This window comes from Eptesicus fuscus, chromosome 9, assembly GCF_027574615.1.
Source record: "Eptesicus fuscus isolate TK198812 chromosome 9, DD_ASM_mEF_20220401, whole genome shotgun sequence".
Taxonomy (NCBI): Eukaryota; Metazoa; Chordata; class Mammalia; order Chiroptera; family Vespertilionidae; genus Eptesicus; species Eptesicus fuscus.
This window is the reverse complement of record NC_072481.1, coordinates 20,457,633-20,480,643: the sequence shown is the minus strand read 5'-3', so window position 1 is coordinate 20,480,643 and position 23,011 is coordinate 20,457,633. Positions and strand designations below refer to the sequence as shown.

Below are 23,011 nucleotides of genomic sequence, written 5' to 3'. Positions count from 1 at the left end.
ATCGAACCCAAAATCTGGGTATATACCCTGACGAGGAATTGAACTGACGATCTTTCAGTGCATGGGGCGATGCTCAACCAACTGATGATCTTTTGGTGCATGGGGCAATGCTCAACCAACTGAGCAACACCAGCCAAGGCTAGGCTACTGCTTTTATGAATAGATTAATAAAATGGAAATAAAAAGGAAAAAAAAGATTAAATAGAAAGCAATGATGCAAACGTGTCGCCATGCAAACAACATGGCACTGATCTAGTACTAATCTTGACTGATTTTCCTTGTAGTCAAGGCAAAAAACAACCTAAATGTCCACTGAAGGATGAATGGAAAATAAAATAAAATGTGGGATATACATACAATGGAATACTATCTATCTATACTAATAAAAGAGAAACATGTAAATTGACCATCACTTCACGATGCCCACAGCCAATCAGGAGTGAGTATGCAAATTAACCCAACAAAGATAGCGGCGGCCCTGCCTCCCCCCACCCCCCCACCCCCCCACCCCCGCCACCGGCCGCTCCAGGCCTCTGGGCAGTGAGCCTCCTCAGGGCCTCCCTGCTGCGCTCCACACCTATAAAAATGTCAACCGTCCTTGCAGCCACCCTGTGGCCCAGCCCGCCGCCCCCCTTCAGAGGCAACCCTCTGGTGCCTGAGGTCTCCCTCTACCCCACGCCTGCCCTGCTGCTCTGGTAAACAAAACCCTAGTGTTGGAGCAGCCCCGAGCCAGCCAAGGGGCGATGGTGGTGGCTCAGCTTTGTTTTGAATAGGTGAAAGAGGCCACCTACACAGTAACCCAAATTATCAGATCTCCCTCCTCCCTATCTTGCCAAATCAAGAGGGGAGGGGAGATGGGCGTGAAAGGAGGGTGGGCGGACAGGAGGCAGAGGGCAGAAGAGGAAGAGGATGAGAAAGGGGGCCAGTTGCATCCCACTTTCACAATGGGAAAGTGAAATGCACTAGTGTACCCAACCTCTCCAGTCCTCCCCGCCTGCCTCACTTCCCCCACCTCTTCCCCTCCGCGCCTCCCCAGGAGCGCCAGCGCTGCACAGAGGAGAAGGAGGGCGAGGACGAACCCTAACCCTAACCCTAACCCTAACCCTAACCCTTGCCACCGCTGCCGCCACTGCACAGGCTGCCTGAGCGAGCCGGCGGCATGCCGGCAGCCAGGAGAAGGAAGGCCTGTTCTTGCACGAATCTTCGTGCATTTGGCTTCTAGTCCTATATAATAAAGAGATAATATGCTAATTAACCAAACAGCAGAAAACCCATCCAGACAACCATCTGGATGACCATCCAGACAAAGCCGGGCTGTGAGGGCTGAGCCCCTTGCACGAATTTCGTGCATCGGGCCTCTAGTTCTGCCATAAAATGGAAGGAAATTTTGGTACATGCTACACCACGGATGAACCTTGAGGACATTATGCCAAGTGAAATAAGTTGTTCACAAAAAGACAAGTACTATATAATTCTATTTATATGAGGTAACTAGAGTAGTCAAATTAATAGAAACAAGGTAGAATGGTGGTTATCAGGGGCTCCTAGGAGGGAGGGAAGCCTAGTTGTTTTTAATGAGTAGAGAGTTTGAGATTTGCATGATAAAAAGTTCTAGATATCTGTTTCACAACAATGTGAATAAACATAACACTACTGAACTGTATACTTAAAATGGTAAATGTTGTTTTCTTATCACAATTTTTAAAAAAAGAGTAATGGCAGAAGACACAGGAACCCACTTGAAGGAATTCCTATTGGTCAAATCTAGAAAAAATTAAAAAATGCATTGATTATAACACATTGTTTTTTTTAAAATCCATGAAGTGTTCTATGCAATGTGGGCCTTTCAGTGGCGACAGCCAATGAAGAGCAGTAGCCATGGCTACCCGGTAACCAAGAACATGAACAAGGCGAGGCACAGCTGCAGCCAGGAGTGCCTTACCAAGCATACCAAGTTCATGTGGGCCATGATCCGAGGGGTGTATGGTTTTGCCCTCTAACAATCCACCATGAAGCTGCGCAAGATCTCCAAGGACAAACAGACCCTGAAGTTGGGTGGGGACACACAACGGGGCCACAAAGAAGAGAGAGGAGCTCAGCAACCTCCTTATAGTAATGAGGAAGGCAACAGCTAAGGACTGAGTCCCATCCCCTCTATATATAATAAAACCTTTCCAAAAACAAATAATAAATCCATGAGGTAAAAGTGATAGTAAAAAATCTATATAGAAGAATGCCAGCTAACAATTGTAGAAAAATGATATATTTAGAAAATGAATATTTTCTATCCAATTCTCCGTATAGTGGCTGATTCAGGCAAGGATCATCAATGAATACTCAAACCATTAGGTGAATAATTGTGGAACAGGATATTTGAATGGTACCAAAGCAGCACTCCACAGATGATTTACTAATTACAAAGGGAATAATGTACCTTACAATGGAGAAATGTTTCGATTAACACTTTAACAAGGTGATTAAACTTAGCATCACTATTAGTGGAAATACCTGTCATTAGGTGGTACCTCCTAATTTGATACAGGATAAATACACAACAGTACCTGTGAATTATTCCAGCCAAAAAATGTTTAATCTGAATCTAATCCATCTTCTAGACCAGTGGTCGGCAAACTGAGGCTCGTGAGCCACATGCAGCTCTTAGGCCCCTTGAGTGTGGCTCTTCCACAAAATACCACAGCCTGGGCAAGTCTATTTTGAAGAAGTGGCGTTAGAAGAAGTTTAAATTTAAAAAATTTGGCTCTCAAAAGAAATTTCAATCGTTGTACTGTTGATATTTGGCTCTTTTGACTAATGAGTTTGCCGACCACTGTTCTAAACCCAACTTCCAGTTTACAGTAAATACAGGGGATGGACGAACAAGTTAAATGACACCAAAAAAGGGAAACAAACACAATTCAAAATGTGGGACAATCTACAAAACAAGTGACCCTGGCCTGGCTGGTGCAGCTCTGTGGTTGAGCATCGACTTATGAACCATGAGGTCACAGTTCGATTCCCAGTCAGGCACATGCCGGGGTTGCGGGCTTGATCGCCACTAGAGGGTGTGCAGAGGTGGCTGATCAATGATTTTCTCTCTCATCATTGATGTTTCTGTCTCTCCCTCTCCCTTCTTCTCTTAAGTCAATAAAAATAATTTTTTTAAAAAGGTGACCCCTGCCGAAACTGGTTTGGCTTAGTGGATAAAGCGTCGGCCTGCGGACTGAAGGGTCCCAGGTTCAATTCTGGTCAAGGGCGTGTACCTTGGTTGAGGGCACATCCCCAGTAGGGGGTGTGCAGGAGGCAGCTGATCGATGTTTCTCTCTCATCGATGTTTCTGGCTCTCTGTCCCTCTCTCTTCCTCTCTGTAAAAAATCAATAAAATATATATGAAAAAAAAAAAGGTGACCCCACCCTAGCTGGTTTGGCTCAGTGGATAGAGCATCAGCCTACAGACTGAAGGGTTCTGGATTCGATTCCACTCAAGGGCACATGTCCAGGTTGCAGGCTCCACCCCCAGAAAGGGTGTGCAGGAGGCAGCAAATCAATGATCAATGATTCTCTCTCATCACTGATATTTCTTATTTTTTTAAAATATATTTTATTGATATTCCACAGAGAGGAAGAGAGAGGGATAGGGAGCCAGAAACATCAATGAGAGAGAAACATCGATCAGCCGCCTTCTGCATACCCCCCACTGGGGATGTGCCCGCAACCAATGTACATGCCTTTGACCGGAATCGAACCCGGGACCCCTCAGTCCACAGGCCGACGCTCTATCCACTGAGCCAAACCCGTTTTGGCATCACTGATGTTTCTATCTCTCTTTCCCCTCTCCCTTCTTCTCTGAAATCAATAAAAAATATATTATAAAAAAAAAAATAGGTGACCTGGATTAAGAGAGACTAAGGAGAGAGACAGGCACATGTTGGTTCATGGCCCCAGTCCTCATTGATGTTTGTGGTGAATACCAATGTGCCCCATGCCTCGGTACCAGACGGGCTCCTCTCTGAGCTCACCTAGCAGCTGGTGCAGGCAACCAGCAAGCCTGCCCAGTATGTTAGCAGTGCACATGGTTCTGGACAACAGTTAAACCTTAATTAGATCCTGTTTTAATAATTTACAAGAGACGTTTTTGGGAAAACAAAGAAATTGAAATATAGTGTGAATATTAGATGATTTTAGAAATTATGATTAATTTTGTCCTCTTTGGAGGGATGCTTTTAGTCTTATTTGCAAAAGGGAAGTTTTTCTTTTGCTGTAGTTGTCTTCTTTGCAGAATATTAGTGTGTGCAAGTTTGTAAGCAAATGAAACATACAGGTTCAAGTCATTAATTTTGATTTTCACATCTTATATCTATGCCAGATCTGTATTTCAGGTAAGTTATTTACTTTAAATGAATGTTGTAAATTCCATTCCAAGTTCAGCTTGAACTATGCAATAAACAAACCACTAGACTAAAAAAAAAAATTATGAATATAAGTGGCCAATAAACATAAGAAAAATGTTTAAGCTAATTATTAAAACAAAATTTGTTAAAATTTACCTATCAAATTGGTGACAGTAAAAATAAATACAATTGGGGAGGGCAGGACAATCTGGTAACATGTATCAAAAGTTTTAAAAATGTTTATGCACTTCCACTTCTAGGCATTCATCCTATAGATATAAGAGCTATACATAAACATTTCTTTTTTTCTCTTCTTTTAAAAATATATTTTATTGATTTTTTACAGAGAGGAAGGGAGAGGGATAGAGAATTAGAAACATCTATGAGAGAGAAACATCAATAAGCTGCCTCCTGCACACTCCCTACTGAGGATGTGCCCGCAACCAAGGTACATGCCCTTGACCGGAACCGTACCTGGGATCCTTCAGTTCAAAGGCCGACATTCTAGCCACTGAGCCAAACCGGTTAGGGCTACATAAACATTTCTTGACCAGAATGTTCACTGCAACATTGCTAATGAAAATAAACACAACCTAATTATCCAACAAGTTATACTTACAATCACTAAAAACCTTAATTTGAGATATTTAACAGGCAAAGATCCCTAAAATACATTATGTAAATGGAAGACAGCAGTTATTTTTTGTGATCCCAGAGGGCAGGGCTAGGAACTACCACTGGAAATTACAGGAAGGCAGAGTTTGGCTCAATGTAAGGAATAACTTTCTAACAATTTTCTAATCAATAAATGGCCTATTAGAACTCTAAGCAAAGGCTGAATGGTCACTTACTTGGCAAAGATACACAGAACAGAATTGTGTGTTAGGAGATTAAAGAGAAGATCTTAATGGTCCTTTTCTACTCTAAGAACGTATTTCATACAAAGTTTTCCATTAGCTGGGATTTCATAGTGGTCGGCACTTCTTTGTAAATGCTATTGAAGAACCAGGTGGCACTAAACTAAAAAGAGATTAGACCTATATTAGAATAATGGAGTTAAAAAGGATGAATTATATTATTATATCTTGTATCAATAATATATACATTATTGATAAAATGTGCCCAGCCAGCATGGCTCAGTGGTTGAGCATCGACCTTTGAACCAGGAGGTCAAGGTTCGATTCCTGGTCAGAATACATGCCCAGGCTGTGGGCTTAATCCCCAGTGTGGGGCATGCAGGAGGCAGCCAATCAATGATTCTCTCTCATCATTGATGTTTCTATTTCTCTCTCCCTCTCTCTTGCTCTCTGAAATCAATAAAAAATATTTTTTTTAAATAATTTTCTTGGCCCCTCTTGCCCTCTTGGCCAAGAGGGACCCGCTTCTCACAATCCAATTGTCCACAGCTGTTGCCTGAGCTTCTGTTCATGCCAAGGTTGAAACCTCGTGATGGCTGGTACCATGGATCTGTCTCTCGCCCAGTGGGGTGAGCTGGGCCTCCCTGGAGAAGAAATCTGGGTTCCACAAGATATGTGATCAGTGCTGAGACCCTGCCACAGGCGAGGGGATCCCAAGGCAGGTGCTGGGCGTGGAGGCCATGGGGGCATAGGCGACCAAGGAGACAGAACTAAACCTCACATCACCCTACTTGGCCCCGGAGGATGGCTGGTTAGCCAGACACGGGTAAGATTCCTCAGGGAAGGAACAACCTAAGACAGGCACAGTCGCATAGGGGCCATCAGGAGAGAACTTGGGGGTCAACAGAGGTGGGGCACAGACCTTCACCCCCCCCCAAGTTTGCAGGGGCCTGAACTCTCACCCCTGCTGAGGGAGATCTCCTGCCCCCATGGCTGCTCAGCTTCACATGCCCAGCTCAAATCGGGACCCAGGTAACAGAGACTTGGCCGACAGCAGATGCCCTCTCACTGCAACAAGACTTGATGGACATGTCTTGCACCCATGATCCGGGGAACTGGCATCTATGATATCTAAATCCAGCCTAGCACCAGGAATGCTCAGGGTCTACTCAAGAAGGCAAATAATCCTCTCCACTAATATTTACAGGGTAAAACAAGATGGTTGTTAGAGTATTAAATTTAACAGTAAAATAGTAGTCAAGTTTTCAGACTACTTTAAATTGGCCAATCAAAATAAGCAAATACTCTAGAAAAATCAATTGTACTGGACAAAAAAGCTGTTCCTAAACTGTTAACTAAAATTTTTATTGGTAGTTCATCTCATAGTAAAATTGCATAACATATAATGAACCTAAAGCAGTCACATTTTAGTGCAAAAAAGTAAAATTTAAAAGCTATCAAGATTACAGCATAAAATTTCCAAAAGACTCCCAATATTTAAACCAAAAAAGGGGGGATAGTAGAAGAATATCATGTAAGGAAAAATATCCTGTAAATAAATTACATCTAGACAATTTTTACTTTAGAAAATTAACTTCCATTTGTAATGCTAACAGCAAGACACCCAGGTAAAACATACATGGGGTCAAAACAAGCCAAAGGAAAATCGTTTGGGCAAAAAAATGAAAAAGGATCGCAAGTCAAATTTATAGAAAATATTCCTTTATTAACTTTTGGTTGAGAATATGTTTGTATATTTTCAGAAAACAACTCCAAGACCATGTGGATTCCTGCAACAGAGAGGAATTGATAGGAGTGCTCCAGCCATGAAGACAGAAGAGAAACAGTCCAGAGATGGAAGACGCTGACCATGCCTTGCCATACTAGCAGTCAGCAGATGTGCGTCACTGCAGATTGCCCAGGACCAAACCAGAGAGGGTTGGACCTGCATTACCACCATTTGTCCACCATCCAGAACTGAAATATCATTGCTGTTATGTACACATAAACAACTGTTGGACATAGAAATCGGGACTCAAAAGAACTGTTGGCCTAGAAAGAAACTCACTATAGACTGATTCATCTGCCTCTCAGCATAACCATTATTGCTTGTCTCATTTTCGGTTCCTATAAGTGTATTCCTAGTATCACATGAGCTCACTCATCTAGGGGAAATGATGAAAACATAGACTGAAGAACAAGAACAGCATTGATCAGACTGTCAGACCTTAGAGGGAAGGTAGGGGAGGGTGGGGACAAGGGAGATAGATCAACCAAAGGACTTGTGTGCTTGCATATGAGCCTAACCAGTGATCACGGACAATAGGGGGCTGGGGGCATGTGTGTGGGGGCGTTTAGGATGGAAATGGGGGGGGGGGTTTGATGACAAATAAATAAAGTAATTTTTTTAAAAAGTAATTTTCACATAAGCTAAATAAGTCTTGTTATTATCCCCATTTTATAAATGAGAAAATTGAGCTTTTACTGGTTCAAAGTCACACAGCCTGTAAGTAATGGTGCTCGATATGAACCCAGAAATTAACTTTAGACTTTATTCTCCCAACTACTAAAATATTCTGTCTTTCCTCTATACCAGTTATTCTAGCTGTTTCTTTTTTTTAATATATATTTTTATTGATTTCAGAGAGGAAGAGAGAGGGAAAGATAGAAACATCAATGATGAGAATCACTGATCGGCTGCCTCCTGTACGCCCCCTACTGGGGATCGAGCCAGAAACCCGAGCATATGCCCTTGACAGGAATCAAACCTGGTACCCTTCAGTCCACAGGCTGACACTCTATCCACTGAGCCAAACTGGCTAGGGCTATTCTAGCTGCTTCTTATGGGATATAGATTGTTGTGATAAAATGGGAGAGGGACTGCTGAATGGGGGAAGAGATTAGAAAAGATGCTATAAAATGAGCAGCTGCTCATTGCTTTTCTTGTGACATTTTTTTAAATGCCCCAATTGAGAAAGAAAAATGTATAACTGCATATATCAGTGCCAACTATCTATTATATAAAAGTAAGTAAGTCACCTCATGAAAGAAAAAACAATGATCAATGCCCTAGCCGGTTTGGCTCAATGGATAGAACGTTGGCCTGCAGACTGAAGGATCCCAGGTTTGATTCCAGTCAAGAGACACATGCCTAGGTTGTGGGCTTGATCCCCAGTGGGAAGTGTGCAGGAGGCAGCCAATCAATGATTCTCTCTCAGCATTGATGTTTCTATCTTTTTCTCCCTCTCCCTTCCTCTCTAAAATCAATAAAAAATATTTTTAAAAAAATGATCAAGCCTCTTCCACAGAGGCTGAATATAGACAAACTTCTTTTAATCTGCCCTTCCAGTGACTGGGTGTGTGTGTGTGTGTGTGTGTGTGTGTGTGTGTGTGTGCGGGGGAGTGTCCCTAGTTCCATCAGACCTTTAAAATAGTTCAAGTAAAGGGATCTCACAAACCAAAGGGCTGAGCAATCAGTATGTGTAGTATTTGATTGTTTAATAAAATCTTTGAGAAAAAAATAAAAGGACCTGGCCCTGGCTGGTATTGCTAAATGGTTAGAGCATTGGCCCATGCATCTAAGGGTCATGGGTTCGATTACTGGTCAAGGGTAGGTACCTGGGTTGCAGGTTTGATCCCCAGCCTTGGTTGGGACACGTGCAGAAGGCAACCAATCGATGTCTCTCTCTCACATGGATGTTTCTCTCTCTTCACCCTCTCTTCCTCCCTTCCATTTTCTCTAAAAATCAATGGAAAAAATATCCTCTAGTGAGTATTAACATAAATAAACAAACAAACAAATTAATTAATTAAATAAAATGACCTGGAATAAAAAGTTCTTTTGACTGATATCTCAACAGTTCTAAACCTTTCACTCATAGCCTTATAAAACAAAAAAAGAAAAACTCACTAATCATTCAAGATTTGTCAAAGAAAGGGGAGACTCCCTCTGATCTTTGGCCAAAAATTCTTCTAAAACCCTCTATAGTGATCTTAGAGTAACTGAACTAATTATCTTCTCTGTAGAGCCTACCTAGAGCATCCTCCTCCTCCCATCTTCCAACTCTCCCCAAACACAAACGGAAGGGCTCTTTCCTTGCTCCTACTACACTTTATACATAATTATATTAGAGCACTAGTCAATATTTCAATGTAATTATCTTTTTCTTCTCTAGGCTATTAATTCCCAGAGGGCTAAGACTCTACCTCACTCCTCTTTAAGTTTACTATTCCTAATCTTCAAAATTAGCACCACTGAAAGTACTAGAGATAGGTTTGCTAAATAGGGAAAGACACAAAGATGACAAAATATGGAGTGATCTTTTATGAGAAGGAATTATTTTGTAAGTATCTCTCTAACTTCTGCACCTTCAGTGCAGCCCAGTTTCCCTTTAGGAGTTTTTTTCCCATCAGCCAATAGTTCAGGATGAATGGGGGCTAGAGAAAAAGTCTAGCTAGCCATTTTGGTTTGCAATAGGTTTGAATGAACTAGGGATGACTCAGCTTAAAGGATCAGGAAGGTTGTCAGAGCCTTTCAAGAGTTTTTATTCAGATGGCAAAGATGCAGGATGTAATTTGAAATGCCTGCTTTTTTACGTTTAAATGCTAAAGACAAGAGGAAAATAATTCCAAATAAAAATCAATGATTACTAGCAGTGCCTGGTCATCTACTTCTACTGTTTTTCAGACAAAAAACAAATCCCTGGCAAAAAAGTATAGGTCTGGTTACACCCCTCAACCATGGGGAACATACTTTTCATGTACTGGTATGAGTCTCTTTGGACCCCTCGTTAAGGTTAGCTCAGCCACTTTCCGGATAATATGGTTAGGCAATCCCCTGAAGTGAAAATTTTGGGGTATGGAAGTTACCTTTCTCACCAATTTAAGAAAATTAAGTGATATTATACTGGAAAAACAGTACCATCACATCTGTACATGCCATTTTTGGTTACCATGTTACCTTGGTTAGAATCCACTGAGTCTTTTATATGAGCAAAAACACTCCTGACATAAGTTTGCTTCTTCCGTTCTAGATCTGATTGTGAAAACGTTGAAACATTACTCCTGGAACAAAGCAAACCAGAAGGAAAAACAGTCCATTAGAATTATGAGTATAGTGTTTTATTGACAGATATATACTGCTGATCAATCAGAACAACTAAATTTCAGAAGCAAAATACTCTCTAAGCCCTAACCGGTTTGGCCCAGTGGATAGAGCATAGGCCTGCAGACTCAAAGGTCCCATGTTCAATTCCGGTCAAGGGCATGTACCTTGGTTTCGGGCACATCCCCAGTAGGGGGAGTAGAGGCAGCTGATCAATGTTTCTCTCTCATCGATGTTTCTAACTCTCTATCCCTCTCCCTTCCTCTCTGTAAAAAATCAATAAAATATATATTTTTTAAAAATACTCTCTAAGATTCAGTGACATAAGATAGTGTTAGTCATAGGAAGTTGAGAGAAAAAAGAAGAGGTTAACAACCTCCTGTTAACAAAGCACAGGAAAGTGAAGACAACTTAGTCCCTAGGAAGAAAAGCATTTGTTCAGTAATTCAAGGTCAGGAAATAGCTAACTTCATAGAGCTACAGAAAAACTGAATGTGACAAACACAGAAAAGAACCAGCTGGACCTGGCAATTAGAAAATTGGTGACCTTGGCAAGAACAACATGTGGCCCTTACTCATACTGACTGCACTATACTGAGGAGTCTGTGGATGAGAATATTGCGATAGTCAAGTTATTACGGTTCCAAGAAGCCTGACTTATATTCTCTGGTATAATTTCAATTGTAAGCAATTCAGTATGTTTCCCTCAAATTATGCAAACAAAAGAAAAAAAAACAGAAAAGGGACTTTAGCCTTATTTTTAATATTTTAAAATTTCAAAAGCAGAATACCTATACAAATGCACAAGGATACATTTACAATTTTTCAAATATCATTGTAAGGAAGCCAATGTGACCCCACCTAAAAAAGCTTTGCTAATTAAAAAGGCCCATGTGGAGACACTGCCATCTCCTGGCAACAAGAGCATAGATTGAAAAGGTGACCCAAATCTGCAACCTCTGTAAGAATTTTTCCCCAAGACAGTTGTATGACTAAATGATTTTCTACAGTTATACTTTAACATTTTTGTTAAAAATTATTCTAACCTTCAAACATATCTGTGACCAGGCTTGCCCATACACAGGAAAAGAAATCTTACATTTATACAGTGCTTTCACTAATATGTCTTTTTCTAGTCTTCAAAATTATCCTGTGAGGTAGTGGAAAAGGCATCATTGCCTCATTTTAATGATAAAACTAGAGGCCTGGTTCAAAAAATTCGTGGCGGGGGGTGGGAGGAGAGACAGTTCCCCTCAGCCTAGCCTGCACCCTCTCTAATTCGGGACCCCTCGGGAGATGTACAACTGCCGGTTTAGGCCCGATCCCGGGGATCAGGTCCAAACTGGCAGTCAGACATCCCTCTCACAATCCGGGACCACTGGCTCCTAACTGCTCACCTGCCTGCCAGCCTGATATCCCCTAACCACTTCTGCCTGCTGGCCTGGTCACCTCTCACTGCCCCCCGTGCCAGCCTGGTTGCCCCTCGCGGCGCCCCCTGACAGCCTGATTGCCCCCAACTGCCCCCCTCTGCCAGCCTGGTTGCCCTCACTGCCCCCTCTGCCAGCCTGGTCGGCCCTCACAGCCCGCCCTGCCAGCTTGGTCACCCCCAACTGCCCTGCCCCTGCTGGCCTGTTTGCCCCCAACTGCCTCCCTCTGCCGGCCTGGTCACCCCCAACTGCCTCCCTCTGCCGGCCTGTTCGCCACTCACTGCCCCCCCTGCCGCCCTAGTCGCCCCACGCAGCCTGCTGTTCAGTCGTTTGGTCGTCCCTCACTAACCCACCTGTTGGCCTTGTCGCCCCACACAGCCTGCTGTTCGGTTGTTACTGTGAGGGCATCCCAACCAATTTGCATATTACCCTTTTATTAGTATAGATGAGTCCGAGATTATTTGACTTGCCCAACATCACACTAATAGGTGGTGCTAGAACTTCAAGTATGCTTACTCAGGGTTTTTTTCTACACTACGGGGAAACTGAGGAAGAAACCAGAATATTTCATTACACTATTACCTTGTTTTGGCTTGCAGAACAGGAATGACTTTGCCTATTCTCTCAGGAACTTTCAGCTTCCCAGAATCCTTGTCAAGAACATCCTTTTTTTCAGAGCAAAAGAAAAGCAGAAGGAAAGATGGTTCTTAGTAACAAGAAAATAACTGAGTATACCATTTATGCAAATACCCTTAAACTAAAGGCCTCAGAGGCATATCCTTATCCCACTGTGTACCAGGCACTATAATAGCTGCTTTAAATGAGATAGTGACTGCAATCTTAAGTGGGGGGAAAGGGGCTTAGAACCCTAAGCAGCAGGGATTATTAAACCCATTTGGAAGAAAGGGAATCAGACTCAAAGAGGTTAAGTAAATTGCCCAAGATTTTTCAGCTCTTCTGAGGCCGACTTAGAGCTGGTACTGTATTTAATATAGCAATACTAGAGGCCCGATGCACAAAATTCGTGCAAGAGTAGGCCTTCCTTCCCCTGGCTGCCAGCACCAGCTTCCCTCTGGCACCCGGGCTTCCCTCCAGCTGCTTGTAGGCACCCGGGACCCGGGCTTCCCTTGCAGCCCTGGCTTCATCCAGAAGGATGTCTGGTCTAATTAGTATATTACGCTTTTATTATTATAGATAACCAAAGCTTAGGCTGAAGCTCAAAGAAAGGAAAAATAATACTAAAATAATCAACTTAGTAATTATCTAATAAATGGTAATTTAATATCATGAATGTTAATGCAAATACACAATTACCCTTTACTCTACCATGAAATATTATTCACTCCTATTTTTAAATAAGAAATGTGAGGGCTCAGCCATTGTGGCTCAGTGGTTGAGCGTTGACCTATGAACCAGGAAGTCATGGTTCGATTCCTGTTAAGGGCACATGCTCGGGTTTCAGGCTCAATCCCTAGTGTGGGGTGTGCAGGAGGCAGCCAATCAATGAGTCTCTCTCATCACTGATGTTTCTATCTCTCTCCCTTCCTTTCTGAAATCAATAAAAATATAAAAAATAAAAAGAAATGTGAGGGGACAGGGAGGCTACATAATCTGTCCAAGGTCATGGTGTTAAGACAGGATTCAAACCGCAATTTGTCTGAATACAAAGCTCTGCTGCTATACAGCTTCTGAATGAAAATAATTTTATTTTTCTCTTCATCTTGAAAAAAATATACTTACTTTGTTTGATGAATTGGAAACAACTGGAAACTTCATTTCACAACTTGATTTATGGGATCCATTTTTCCAGGATGACCCTAAATGAGGAGTCTCTGAATGGTCCAAGATCTGAGTGATTACAGGTGTAGGTTTCTTACTATCAGGCATACTTTTTTCAGGGACAGTTTGTTGAAAGTTATTACTTGAAGGAGAAGGGAGCGAGGGCCCATCCCAGGAAGAGTTATTGGGGATGACCCTTTCAGAATTAGTGCAAAGTTTGCTCTTATTTGGGCTAAGATCATCTTCTTTCATCCCTTCTCCAAGGGAGAAGCGTTTTTCCATATCTTTGGATGTATCAGTCTTGTCCTTATTAAGCACAATATCACAAGCTGTTGGATTAAATGGTGCAACAACTGTTAATTTTACAAGATTCTTTTCTGGTGCAAAGGGTCTGTTTAATGGTTTCATAGGAGTTGGTCCCTGACCAACTGATGTACTTTGAGGTAATTTGAAAAGGCCAGGAGTCTCAGCTACTGGTACACGGCTGTCCAATGAATTTTCCTCATCCTCATCTGATAGATCATCATCCCGCAAGTACTTCTCTATCTCTTCCTCCGTGAAGCTGAAATGGCCATCATCTTCTTCTCCTTCACTCAGGTCCAGCAAGGAGTCATCCAATACATCCTCATCCAAGGGACCCCTAGAGGGCACTAGTGGGCACATCATATCTGAAGAAATAAGAGACAGGTTCACTGAGGAACAGGAAATACTCTTTATACCAACTCCAATCTGCTCTATAGAGTGGTCGTGTCCTCACATTTCAAATTCTTTACACTGTGACTTGTAACATGGAAAACAATTTTAAAATATCTAACTTTATCAGAATCATGGAAATACATATTAGAACGATGAGATACCTTTTCCCCTATAAATATGTTAAAATTAAGACATAATAATCCAGGTTAGTGTGGATGTGCGAAAAAGCACTCTCATACTCTGTCAGTGAGAGTGTAAGTCAGCACAATATTTTGTGGATAGTATCTTGGCAATACGAATTTACCCAGATATTTCACTTCTGGAAGTTTATTCTATAGAAATACCTATACAAATGCACATGGATACATTTACAAGGATATCCAAAGTAGCATCACCCAAAATACCTAAATATTGAACAATCTACATGCCCATCACCAGGAGATCAGTTAAGTAAAATTATGGTATATTCATGCTGTGTGTATTTTAAACTACAGTAGTCTCCCCTTATCTGCAGTTTTGCTTTCCACAATTGCAGATACCACAGTTTCAGACACGAGGTCAATCGAGGTTCTAAATTATTAAATGGAAACTCCCGAAATAATTCTTTTTTTGTTAAGATATATTTTTATTGATTTCAGAGAGGAAAGGAGAGGGAGAGAGAAACATCAATGATAAGAGAGAATCATTGATCGGCTGCCTCATGTACACCCCCTACCGGGGGTTGAGCCCACAACCTGGGCATGTGCCCTTGACTGGAATCAAACCTGGGACCCTTCAGTCCACAGGCCGATGCTCTATCCACTGCACCAAACCAGTTAGGGCCAGAAATAATTCTTAAGTTTTGAGTAGTGTGATGAAACCTCATGCCTTCCCACTCTGTCTTGTCCAGAACGTGAATTATACCTTTGTCCAGCATATCCACACTCTTTATGCTACTGTTCATTAGTCACTTAGTAGGTTATTGGAAGGACTGTCATGATATTTCAGTGCTTATGTTCAAATAACCCTTATTTTATTTAATAATGGCCCCAAAGAGCAAGAGTAGAATTGCTGGCAATTCATATATGCCAAAGAGAAGCTATAAAGTACTTCCCATTAAGTGACAATGTATGCATTAACAAGGAAAAACAGTATATATAAGATTCAGTACTATCTGCAGTTTCAGGCATCCACTGGGAGTTTTTGGAACATACCCCCTGCGGACAAGTGGGGACTACTGTATTTAAAAAGACAATGTGATCTGTATATACTATAATTGAATAATATCCACAACATACAAACAATACAAATATAATATGTAAAATGTTTGGATTTTCATAGTTTACACTTTTTAGAAAACAAACATTATTTTCAAAAATAATTTTTTAATTAAGAATATAAGAATTGTCTTCCATACTGTGTGGAGCTGCTGGCGTGATCTCTGCCTTTGCCACGAGACCAAATGGAAAAAGGTTTCAGCTCCTGCTAGCTGTTCCTTTCAGCAGACTTGTCAAAATGATTGACTCCCACCTTCCTGAAGGTACAAAGAAAATTAGAGGATCTTCTCATCACTTTCAACTCTGCTAATTACAAAGTCAACTGTATTATGCTTTTAAAGTGCTCCATCTATTAATTTTCATCTTGATTTTTTTTAATACCAGAAAGTTAAATTTTGAGTCAAAACATAAAAGAAAAACCTTTAGAGGAAAAAATTATGCAACTAAATGGCTAGTTTTGTTCCAACAATTTGTACTTTCTTAAGGTTATCATTTATTTGCTCTAGTAGGATGAATCCTAGATTAAGAGTCCAAAAACTTGGGTTATAGTCCTGGTTCTGTCACTAACTAGTTATAATAATTTAGACAAGCCACTTAACCGTTTGTACTTGTTTTCTCATTTATAAAACGGGAAAGGGATTGAAAAGGAGACCAGTCCGAAACCGGTTTGGCTCAGTGGATAGAGCGTCGGCCTGTGGACTGAAAGGTCCCAGGTTCGATTCCGGTCAAGGGCATGTACCTTGGTTGTGGGCACATCCCCAGTAGGGGGTGTGCAAGAGGCAGCTGATCGATGTTTCTCTATCATTGATGTTTCTAACCCTCTATCCCTCTCTCTTCCTCTCTGTAAAAAAATCAATAAAATATATTAAAAAAAAGAAAAAGAAAAGAAAAGGGGACCAGGCAATATCTAAGATTTCACCAAGATCTAAAAGTTACTCATGTCCACACATACAAAAGTCTCATTTCAATAGATACATAGATGCAAAAATAGAAAAAAATGCAAACAAATTTGATGACTGCTATAACATGTGGAGGGATTGAGAGAGATCAAAGGGAGATTTTGGTATCATTTTACTTTTCCAATTGAATATTTATATATTACTAGTTTAACTAAAACCTAGTTTTCAAACAGCTAATGATGAATTTGATCTATAATTATTTTCTAATGGAGAAAATGAGAGAAAGCTAATATTTTACATATTTCATATAAACAACTGAAAAGCTGTAAGAAATAATTAAACACTAAACTCAATAATCTGGGAAATTCATGATAGCCTTTTTACTGTGAATTCTGCCTACCACACTTCCCTCCAAACCACACCTGGAATTTTAGCTTTAGTTCATACATTCTTACAGAAAACATTTTCTGAGTTACTATCATCACACAGCATTGAGTTAGATAATACATCTCTATAAAATTTCTAAGAAATAAATATATGATTTCTACACTCAAAGGATGTATAACCTTGCCAGGAGACAAGATTTAAAATTACACACTACTATGAAAAAATGTAAAATGGTATGGACAATACCAAAGAAAGAGTTAGAAGGGAAGTAATTTCAGAATTTGAGAATTAAAAGGGACCTATGTAATGCACAGCATGGTGATTATAATTAACAACACTGATTTTATACTTGAAAATTGCTAAGAGAATATATCCTAAAAGTTCTCATCACAAGTAAAAAACCTTAAACTATGTGAGGTGATGTTGTTAACTAAACTTATTTTATAACTAGAGGCCCAGTGCATGGATTCGTGCACCGGTGGGGTCCCTCAGCGTGGTCTGCTGCCTGCTGCTCCTGCCTGCCACTCCCGCTCATCCCGGGCCCAATGCACCTGCTGCAGGCTTGCGCCTGGTCAGTCGCGATCAGGAGAGGCTCACAGCAGCAAGCCTTGAGTCCTGCATCTGGAGCCCTGGGATCAGCTGAGCAGTGCTCCTGCTGTGGGAGAGCACTGACCACCAAGGGGCAGCTCCTGCATTGAGCCCCCTGGTGGTCAGTGCATGTCATAGCGACTGGTCATTCAGTCATATAGGCTTTTAAATATATAGATCATATGGCAATATGTACAAATATCAAACCATTATGTTGAACACCTTAAGATAATAAAACTAGGGGGGTAATAAATAAAAGAAAGAAGGAACTAATTAAACTTTATCTTAGAAATGAGGTGGGATAGAAAGGAAAGAAATATTAAGTACTTATTATAAATCAGGCACTGAGAGACATTTACAGCTCTAATTTAACCCCTCAACTTAATTCTATAACACAAATCTTATCAAAGAAACTAAGGTTTCTGTTGTATTTAAACGTAATGCTGCTAAGACTTTTTCTCTGATTTTACCAACAATTGTTGTGAGAGTTCCAGGCACTGGAGCAGGTTCCTCATTGAAGAGAAAAGTAATTTCTCTGCCCAGTGACTGAGTTTTTATAATGTTATTTCTTTAGACAGAAGTAAGAAAAGTTGACTTTTAGAAATTTCTTTACATAAAGTTTGTGGTTGTCAAGCACAAGTATCACAGACACTGGGGTTAAGCAGCTACATTTCTGAGAAGCCCTTTTTGAGCCCCTATCCCCATTCTCACTCCAGCACCTGCTTGACCAAATGAAGAGTTCAATGTATTTTCACTCTTGGAAGACTAAAGTTCAAAGTCATAAAGTAACTCAACCAAGTACAGAGAACTAAGAATGCTAGAACAAGGATCCAAACTAAGGTATATTTCCAAAGGCAATGATTTTTTCTTGTGTATGTTTTTTCTACTACCTTTCTAGTAAGACTTGCCCAGGGTTGGTCAGCAAATGGCAGAGCCCTCTAAATTCACTACACCTTTTAATAGACATGAAAGATATGGACACTAATGAGGATTTTGGTGCCGTGGCAAAAATAATTTAAGCCACCTTATTATCACAGACTTTCTTGATTTCCCAACTGAATGGAAGAACATCAGAAATATCCTTGAATACGGCCAAACCTCACAGGAAAAAACACACACATCATTACTACACACAAAAAGGACCAATATCCTTCACAACCACTGAAAACATCTATTTCTATGCCATACGACATCCAGAGCCACGGAGCTGGCTCTTCTGAGCTTCTCTCATATAATGTTCCAAAAGGGCTAGGAGCAAAACAATACCATCCTATATAGTAATCCTATATAATAAAAGCCTAATATGCAAATCCACCAAATGGCGGAACGACTGGTCGCTATGACGTGCACTGACCACCAGAGGGCAGTTGCTCAATGCAGGAGCTGCCCCCAGCCAGAAGGCCCCAGGCCAGCCAAGGTGGGTGCCAGCAGGGACCCCACAATCACCCCAAAGGTCGCCCTGTAGAGGGAGGCAACTGGCAGCAGCGGCTGCGGGGCAATTGGAGGGTGGGGCCAGCCAGTGAGCACAACGCCAGGCCGCCAAGGTGGGTGCCAGTGGGAGCTTCCCCCCCCCCACCCCCCAGCCCACCCACCCCCCACAATCACCCCACCGGTCGGCCCTGATCACTGGCCAGGCCTAAGGACCCTACCCATGCACAAATTTCATGCATCACGCCTCTAGTATACATATAACTTTTAACCTGCACAAATCATTTTCTTCATAATTTTAGTTCATTTTAATACACATACAAAAATAACATAATAGCATAATGAACTCCACATACCATCATCACTCAGGCCCAACAACTACTACCATCAACCAAACCATAGCTAATCTAACCCCACCCGTTTACCAGATTATTCTGAAGCAAATCCCAGGCATTACATCATTTCATCTGTAAATAACAAGAATTCATTATCATAAAATATCTGGTTCAGATTTCCAATTATTTTATAAATGTCATATATTTTTAAAAGATTTTTAAAAAATCATTATCCAACTAAGGTCCATACATTGTAATTCACTGATATGTCTTGTTTCAATCTATAGCATCCCCATTTTTTTCTTGCAACTTGTTAAAGAAACAATACCATAGATACATATATCATTAAATTATAAAAACATGCATAGGAATAAGAAACACCAAATTCAGGATAGAGGTTACCTCTGGCTGTGGGAAGGGAAGAGGAATGGGCAAGGGAGCATAAGAGCTTCAATTCTATCTATGTTTTATTTCTTAAAAAAAAAAAAAAAAAAAAAAAAAAAAAGCCTAAAACAAACATGGCAACATAATATAAAGCTGGCCCTGGCTGGTTTGGCTCAGTGGATAGATCGTCCTTTGGAGTGAAGGGTCCTGGGTTCAATTCTGGTCAAAGTCACATGCCCAGTTTATGGGCTCAAATCTCAGTAGGGGACATGCAGGAGGCAGTCGATCAATGATTCTCTCTCATCATTGATATTTCTATCTCTCTCTCCTTCTCCTTTCCTCTCTGAAATCAATAAAAATATATTTTTTTAAAACATTATTAAAAGAAGATAAAGCTGGATGGTGGGTATAATGGTATTCATTACTATACTTTTTATATGCTTAAAATATTTAATAATAAAAACATTTTAAAATTAGAAGTCAGTGGGGATACAATGATTACATTCTGAAGTTTCAAATGTCCTCTCCTGTAAAAGGACCACATAATACTACCTTATGGGGTTGTTGGAAGAATTAAATAAGATCATGAATATAAAGCACTTAGTATACTACAGTATAAAAGCTAAATAAGTAGTTTACAGACATTTCACTCCATCCTCATCACCTCCCTGAACCCTTCAAAATCTTAAGAGAAACATAGGAATAGTAGGAAAAAAAGAGTGCTAAACTGGTAAAAACTTCCCCTAGCCCTCGAATGTTAGGGAATTAATCCAGTAGCTCTAATCTCTTCTACATTAACCCAAAATTCAACCATTTGCCACTAAATTAAAGACTAGGCTGTATAGAAATCTGAACTAACAGGCAAATTCTGTAAGTTAATAATGAAGTACCTTGTATAGAGGAACTAAAATTCAGAAACTTCAGCAATTCACTTCAAGTTTGAACCTCAAAACAGATGAGAACACTCATCTGAAAAATGGGAATTATTCACTGTTAACTTGGAACACAGATTATCATGAAGATCAAATGAAGGCAAGTTTAGGAGAGCACTCAACATAAAGCCCTATACTAATGAAAGTTGATATTTAATGAATTTGCAGGGGTGGGATCTCAGATAAAACTGAAGTTCTAAAGTGAAGTTCCACAGACAGCCTTAGTACTTGTCTGCCATTCTACCATCACCTGCCTTTCTTGGCACTTACTTTGTAACCTCCACCAAAAATATTCGGATCTCTTTATTTTTAAGGGAAGAATATTTTTCCCATCTCCCAAGTCTCTCTCTGAATTCCTCCGCTCCCCATCCCTTCTGTGACCCTATTCTGTCCTTCTATGTCTCTCACCTGTCCACCCCCTTCTTCACACTTCAGTTTACCACGTCCGCCCTCGCTGTTCTCTAACCTCCTGGTTGCAACCTCAGAAACTGGCTCCCTTTCTATTTTTATCATACCTAAAAAACCTCCTGCCTTCGAGCACAAAGCTTTTTTTATTATTATTCAGGCCACTAAAACTGCAACACCAGATACAACCCCACATCCCTCTTTCAAGGCTCTAAAACCAAATCATTTCCAAGCTGAATTTGACAGATATGGCCAAGGGCAAGGATTAGTTTCCAGGGACAGGATTTCCCCACTCAACTTTGATTTCCAACTTTCCCCATATATGCAATCCGTGTGAGGCACACCCTACACAAAAGGCACTCGGTAGGTTTTACCACTCCCTAAAAGGGACATAACATTCAGACAAAATCAAAGTGAACTAAAATTATCTGTGAGAATTGTGCAACTCCCTTCGAGGTAACTGAAAAAGCTGCAGGACAGAAAAACAACCCAGAGCTGGAAATCTCTGCTGCAAGTAACATTTCACTAGATAAGAGCCCCAGGGTTCTCCTCCCATATAGGCATGGGAGACCAAGTGTCCAAGCTGCAGCAACAGGTTTCTTAAAAAAAACAAACAAACAAAAAATGTGGACAGGTTTGCTAAAGGCCGGAGCCTCTAACATATTCACAAGACACTGGAGGTCAGGTGTGACCCACGACCCATCGAAGACCACACACCTTTTACTTAACCCCCAGGAAATTTCCACCACTCCCTCCACCCATCTGAGTCCATTCTAACTGGTAGATATGGCCGCATCCGGCCCGAGGAACAGAGCCGGCTCCGCCCCAGAGCCCCCACCTTAACCTTTAACAGCCCTCAAAAGCCTCAGTCCCGCACGGAGACAGGCCCTCAGCTCTCCATAGCCCTTGGCCCCTTTCCGCCCTTGGAGAGCGAGTCAAGCTTTTTACTCGGTTTACTCTTCGCTGTGAATTCTTTCACAGCCCGCGGCTTGGATCGAGAAAGCCATCGGAGCCCACCCACCTAAGCAGGTGAGGGCAGCAGGTGGGCAATTCGGGTCCGTTCCGTGGGCCCACCCTGCGTGCCCGGGCCTTCCCTCCAGGCTCAGGAGGGAATGGGTGGGGCGCCTCCGGTTCCCGGGAGCCAAACCCACGCTTCAGAGGCGGCCGCCTGACCTCGCCCCGCACTCCCTCCAGAGCCTCAGCCTCCAGCACCGCATCGCCCCGGGGCAAGGCCTTCGCACTTCCCTCCTCCCTCCTCCCTCCTCCGAGAAGACCGAGAATTCCCGCCACCCCGCGGAAGGCGGGAGAAGCGCGGGCTTGGTCCCCACCCCTCCCCCCGGAGCAAAACCTGCCCGCGGCGGGCCGGCGCCCGCAGCCCTCTCCCTGAGGGTGGCGACCCGCCCCACACCGCAGCGGGACCACGGCCCCGCGCTCCCGAGGGGCGGGGCACCCTCTCCTTCCCCCACACGCCCGGCGCGGCAAAAAGACCGCGGTCACCCCCTGGCTACAGCCTCCCCCCCGGGGGGTAGGGGAGCCGCGTAGCGGCAGCGCCCACCCGCCTGCATTTCCATCCCTCCCCACCGCCGCTGGACCGGGAGAACCGACGTTGCTCCCCGCCTCAGGCCGCCAAACAGCCTCCCTTTTCCTCAGCAGGGTGAGGGGAACCTGGAGCCCGCCGACGTGGAGATGGGGGCAGGGACACTCCCCCCTCCCGCCGCCATCACCTCAGGGACGACAACGAGCCCTTCTCCCAGCAGGGCGAGGGCCTCCCAACCCCTCAACGGGGCGGACGGCGGACGCGGTCCCCTGAAGAAGCAACAGGCGCCCCCATCCTCCTCCCAGCCGGGGAGTGCCGACCCCCTCGCCCCTCCCGCACTTCACCTCCGGAAGCGGGGCCGAAGCCTGGGCGAAGACCTCGCCTCACTCCGCCCCCTGCGCCATTTTATCGCCCCTCTCCCCGACCTCCCCCACCCGAGGCAGCCCGGGCAGCGCCAGGGGGAGGGCAAACAGGCAATGATTGGCAGGAAGGCGCCCCGCCTCTTAGAGGGTGGAGCCTCACGCAGGCGCCGCAACCCCGCCCTCCGCACCGCCTACCCCGACTACTGGCTCCACCTCGTCTCGTCTCATCGACCCGCTCGACTTTCTG

General features: G+C 42.6%; 1 protein-coding gene across 1 annotated transcript in view; it reads right to left on the bottom strand.

Annotated features, from left to right (window-relative positions):
- The window catches only part of S100PBP (S100P binding protein), a 36,157-nt gene extending 13,249 nt beyond the window's left edge, over positions 1-22,908 (bottom strand). The window contains exons 1-5 of the mRNA XM_028133299.2: positions 22,747-22,908; positions 15,648-15,764; positions 13,517-14,223; positions 12,359-12,441; positions 10,206-10,309 (exon numbers count right to left, since the gene is read on the bottom strand). Of these exons, the coding sequence (XP_027989100.2) occupies positions 10,206-10,309; positions 12,359-12,441; positions 13,517-14,221 (892 nt within the window). The 5' untranslated portion in view covers positions 14,222-14,223; positions 15,648-15,764; positions 22,747-22,908. The remainder of the gene's footprint in view (positions 1-10,205; positions 10,310-12,358; positions 12,442-13,516; positions 14,224-15,647; positions 15,765-22,746) is intronic.
- Between the last annotated feature and the right edge of the window lie 103 nt (positions 22,909-23,011).